This window comes from Ceratotherium simum, chromosome 39 (genome assembly GCF_057802395.1).
Source record: "Ceratotherium simum simum isolate JZ-2026a chromosome 39, ASM5780239v1, whole genome shotgun sequence".
NCBI classification, from domain to species: domain Eukaryota; kingdom Metazoa; phylum Chordata; class Mammalia; order Perissodactyla; family Rhinocerotidae; genus Ceratotherium; species Ceratotherium simum.
The window spans coordinates 9,301,405-9,307,302 of record NC_141938.1 but is presented as its reverse complement, the minus strand read 5'-3'; the positions used below and the strand labels follow the sequence as shown (position 1 = coordinate 9,307,302).

General features: G+C 37.7%; 1 protein-coding gene across 1 annotated transcript; it reads left to right on the top strand.

The window, feature by feature from the left end:
* Positions 1–872: 872 nt before the first annotated feature.
* On the top strand, positions 873–1,802 carry LOC101388767 (olfactory receptor 7G2-like). Its single transcript, XM_014790407.2, has one exon. The coding sequence runs from the start codon at positions 906–908 to the stop codon at positions 1,800–1,802; it is 897 nt and encodes a 298-aa protein (XP_014645893.2). The 5' UTR covers positions 873–905.
* Positions 1,803–5,898: the final 4,096 nt, after the last annotated feature.

The following is a 5,898-nucleotide window of genomic DNA, read 5'->3' as shown; positions in this document are numbered from 1 at the left end:
GTCATCTTCTTCTCATGTTTTCTTATACCTTTGCACCAAGATGCATGTACTTTTTATCTACTTAACTTGTATGGCGAGTACAATTTTCTTCCTGAACAGATCTGCCTCTTCTAAAACAGGATGACTGTTAATAAAATTCTCTCACATTTACTAGCATTCTTGTGGTGGTGGTAGCATGCAGAACAGTTGCTAGATTTCAATTCATTTACCTGTTCCTGGTCCTTGACACATCTTTGTATTATTTTTATTGCATGGAACAGAGGTTTTGGGGGATCCAGACAGAATCTTCAAGGTAGCTCCCTAGTCTATATGTTTCTTCTATAAAATTACCAAAATTTAAATAATCAGAATAATATAGATAGTGTAATTTTTGTGTGTGTGAGGAAGATTAGCCCTGAGCAAACATCTGCTGCCAATTCTCCTCTTTTTGCTGAGGAAGATTGGCCCCGAGCTAACATCAGTGCCCATGTACCTCTAATTTATATGTGGGACGCCTGCCACAGCGTGGCTTGATAAATTGTGTGTAGGTCTGCATCTGAACCTGTGAACCCCATGCCGCCGAAGCAGAACTCACAAACCCAACCACTACACCACCGGTTCGGTCCGTATATAGTGTAATTTTTTTGAAAAACTGGCTACTTTTTACCCTTTCCTGAATTAACAAATGTTGACACTCTGCTATATCATCTTCAGGTCTTTTTACAAAGTAGCAATATACTTACAGAAGGCACCCTCTTTATGTTTCCATACACTCATCTCCTTCCCTTCTCAAGATGATGTCTGCCACTGGTGATGCTCCTGGTGTTAGATCACAGATTTGACTGTTTTGTTAACCTCTCTTTTCCATCAGATTTGTCAACAACAAGGAACCCAGAAACCAGACAGTTGTTTTAGGATTCCTTCTAATGGAAGTGACAGAGGATCCAGAACTGCAGTCTCTCATCTTCATTCTGTTTTTATTCATGTACCTGGTCACCATCCTGGGAAACCTGCTCATCATCCTGGCTGTCATCTCTGACTCCAGTCTGCACATCCCCATGTATTTCTTTCTCTCCAATCTGTCCTTATGTGACATCTGTTTAAACACAACCACGATCCCAAAGATACTGCTGAACATCCAAGCTCAGACTCAGAGCATCACATATATAGGCTGCCTCACACAGGCCTGCTTTGTCCTCATTTTTGCTAATTTAGAAAATTTTCTCCTTGTGGTTATGGCCTATGATCGCTATGTAGCCATTTGCCACCCACTGAGGTATGTGGTGATCATGAACCCCCACCTCTGCGGACTGCTGATTCTACTTTGTCTGTTCATCAGCATTTTGAATGCCCTTCTCCACAGTCTGATGGTATTGAGACTATCCTTCTGCAATGACCTAGAAATACCCCTTTTTTTCTGTGAAACTGCTCAAGTCATCAAGCTTGCCTGTTCTGACGCCTTCATCAATAGCATCCTGGTTTATTTTGCAGCTAGCATATTTGGCAGTGTTCCTCCCTCTGGAATCATTTTCTCTTATACTCAAATTGCTTCCTCTATTTTGAGAATGCCATCAGCGGGAGGAAAGTATAGAGCTTTCTCAACCTGTGGGTCTCACCTCTTGGTTGTGTCATTATTCTATGGGACAGGTCTGGGGGTGTACATTAGTTCTGCTATTACACACTCTTCCAGGAAGACAGCAATAGCTTCGGTGATGTACACTGTGGTCACTCCCATGTTGAACCCCTTCATCTATAGCCTGAGGAACAGGGACATGAAAGGAGCATTGAGAAAAATCATTGGGAGGGCACCTTCTTATCAATGATTGTGTCATCTGCTTTACGTGAGGTTTCTAGAATGATTATAGTGAAAGGAATACTGTGTGAGCCAGAAAGTTTGATTTCCATTACCTTCCTCTCCAAAATGACCAGAGAGCATAATGGCCAAGTACATTTTAACTTGGGATGGAAATCTAATTTGCACTTTTGCTCTATGATGTTTGCCAAGTGATTTCCAATCTGTAACCTCAATTTCTGAGTCAGATTCCTTAGAAGGAGCACCTGAGTGAGATTGCAATAGTGATTTTGCAAGGAATGTTTTTCTAAGAAGAGAATTGGATATGGTGGATACGGCAGGGAAAGAATCTAATCAACATTGTGGTGATTGTTAGAGGCTGCTACTGCCTTATTCCATGGTTCTGGCCATGAGAATTTAGCTTCAGAGTTAGAACTTCTATGAGGAAAGGAAGCTGATATTTCATACCTCGATTCAGTAACCATTGAGCCCAGTCACTGGGAAACTGTAACTGGGTGAGGAAATGTCAACATCAACTATACTTAATTTCATTTTGTATAAAATCACATTATGAGATTATCTTAGTGGTTTGATGTGATAGGAGGTAATGAACTTTATCCGTTAGGAAACTTTTGGTTGTATTAAAAAAAAGATACTCTGACTCTAATATACTCAGACAATAAAGAGAGTTATGAGGTCATGGATGTGTTAACTAAATTTCTTGTGGTAATCAATGCACAATATATACATATATCAGATCACCACACTGAACACCTTAAATTTATACAATTTTGTCACTTATACTTGAGTAAATCTGACAAAAAGTAGAGTTGTCTTTCATTGTAAGGGTTTCAGAGGTAGGGAGCATACAAGATCTGGACATCGTTCATTTCTCAATGTGGTGGCTTCTAGGAACAAGATCCTAGGTCTTGTTCTCCTCGTTGTTTAGATGGTTGCAACAGTTGGACCTGTCATATCCAGATGTGATCTCTGGAAGCAGAAAACTGACTGTCCTTCCCAGGGCCTATTGTTAATAGATGATCTGTTGTTAATAGATCTTTCTATGGAATCAGTTTCTTCATTTCATTGCTAAGAGTAGAATCATCAGCTCCTTCTCAATGTAATTATCTGAATGGGAAAAATTATTACCATGAGAGGCTTTGAGTAACTCACCCTCTGGAATGTAATTCATGTTAAGAATTCAACCCCATAACCACGACAGACATTCACAACAATGCCTGGCACATAAAATGTACTCAGCAAAATTTAAGTATATCCATATCCATATGTTTTCCATATCTTGCTGATGTTCATTAATCTAGTCACTATTTTGCTCACATATTTTTTTCATGTTGACTTCAGTATGAGATTTATTTACTATATTAGTAATATTTATCAGCAACATTTTCAGGTTTGCATAACATAATCATATGCATAATTATTGTCTTGGAAGAGCAAAGACTGGTAATATTTTCCTCACACTTTGCTATGATTCATTCTTATTGATTTATTTGTAATAAATTAGTTTTTACTTTCTCCTTGGTCACCTCATCTTGCTGTGTTTCTCTTTCATCTCTACTGGAGTCCAAACAGAGAACACGATTGGGTAACAAATTAATTGAATCATTGAATTTTTAGAGGATTGGCTGCAACCTTCGGGCTCTCCTGCAAAAATTTTCAATGTGTCTCTATGAATAAAACAGTTTTTCTATGGAAATGGACTTTATTTTTAGAAGGAAATGTTGAGTGTAAAATAGCACAGGAGAAAATGAAAGCTGCCAGGATTCGGAGGATCATTTCTTCCCAAAGCAGAAAAAAGCAGGGCCGTTAGTCAGAATCATTTCTCTGCATTGGTGGGTGAAAATTCTGGAAGTCTCCAAGGAGAATCAAGTGTCCAGAGAGCTTTCTGTTGTGGTCATCATGGAGGGGAGAGAGAGATAGGCATTATGTTCAGCACCGCAATTTGAGGTCAGCTCCCTTACTGGTGTCAGCGTGTCCTGTATTGCAGAGATTCCTGTATTAACTTCCACAGAGCACTCACAAAGATGATTCAACTGTGGCTTTTGTATATCATGAAGGTTCCTGGACCTCACATAAGAACTAAAGACTTTGAAACTCTGCAGAGACATCAAAGGATTCACACTTTTAGTAAACACTTTCTGAGATTCTGCTGCACTTTGAAGTTTGAAATGCGTACCTTTAATACTAGAAACCTATGGAGAATGTATATTGAATCTGGAATACGAAGCCTTTTCCTAAATTTTTCCTGTTAACTTATATACAAAGTAGTGTATAAAATGTATCTATAGTTCTTAAAGAGCAGTAACATAATGGAACACATAGACCTATGACCTGGGTGAAGAAATAAAACTATGCCATCACCAGAGAATCCACTTGCAGTGTGTTCCAGCCATATTACACTCTCTCTCCCTAATGGCAAATGCAATACTGAATTCTGAATTTATAATTTGTTTGGTGTTCTTCTATGAGGTTGAATCCTATGAAATTGCCTGTATTTGATCTTATTTACCCCCCAAAATGGCATTAGGATTCAATGCTATTGTTTTATCACCCCAAATGTATTTCTCTCCAATTTGTAAATTGCCTTTCTTTCTGAACAAGTTGAATCTTAATATATGCATTTTGCGTCTTGACTGTTTTTCCATCTTTGTTCCTTTTTTTTTTTGCTTGAGGAAGATTAGCCCTGAGCTAACATCTGTGTCAATCTTCCTCTATTTTGTATATGGGTCACTGCCACGGCATGCCTGTCAAGTGGTGTAGGTTTGCACCAGGGAACTGAACCCATGAACCTGTGCTGCCAAAGCAGAGTGCACCAAACTTAACCATTAGGCCACAGGGCTGACCCCCATCTTTGCTCTTTTGAGGTTCAAAAGTGTTGTTGGTTTTAGCAGTAATTTATTTATTTTCAGTGCTCTCTATTATTGTATTATATAAGATGACATTACAAAATAAGTATCCCTGTGAAGTTGAAAGATATTTTGGTTGGTAGTTTTCTGCATTATGAATATATAAATCAGCTTAAATATGTCAAACCTGTTTCCCAGTGGGAAGAAGAGTGTTTTATTCTTGGGACAAAATTACTGGTTATATGGGAATATGTGTCCTATGGATATTTCCAAAGACTCCTAACTGGTTGAACCGCTTTACACACTCATTAGAATTTTTTGGTGATCCATATCATCATCAACACATTTTCATTTATATTGATAATCTGGTGAGCATAAAAGTTATTTAAGTATTTGACATTTCTCTTATAATTAATGACAGTGAGTGTCTTTTCACAAATTTATGTGCTATTCAGTTTTACTCTCTGTTAAATATCTGTTTATAGTTTTTCTATCAAGCTGTTTATTTTTTTCTTATTAATTCTAAGCGTTCTTTATATAACCAGGATTTTAATCCTTGTCAGGGATACCCATTGCTAATTTATTCTTTATCTATGTGGCTTTGTTTTTGCATATCATTTATAGCATTTCATGAATGAACACAAGGGCTTTGTTTTAATTGAATTGATTTTTTCTATGCTTTCCATAATGCCTTGTGCTCCATAAGTCTTGTTTATGAAAGCCTTACTCACTTGAATCTGAAGAATGTAGTTTTCTTTTTTACATTTGTGACGTGAACCCACCTGGAATTTAGTTTTGTCTTTGAGTTGAGGCAGGAAAATTAATTTTTATGGTTCTGCATTTTTAATTAATAGTCTATTCAGTCACTGAAATCCTGCTTCCACAATGAATAAACTGAATATATATGTGGTCAGTAGGCAGCACAACTGAGCCACATCCCCAGGAAAATTACTTTTACGTAGAAAACTAGTGGTTCACTCTGTCTTTCTGTTTCCCTGAGTAGAAAGTCTGATTTTTGCTCATCAACATCCAGAAAAGAACTGAATGTCATTCCTTGGTATTGGCACTCAAGTATCTAAAGTCCACTTGTTTATGTTTTGCAAATAAGGAGAGTTCTTTGTCTACCAATGAAAGTTAAACTGGTAAGTTTCTACTTATTTTCCATTTTTCCCCCTAATATAACTAGGTAGGGGAGATGAGGAGACTGAGAAAGTGAATAACCAAGTCAATTCTACAGGCTACATCTGCTGTCTACTGGTG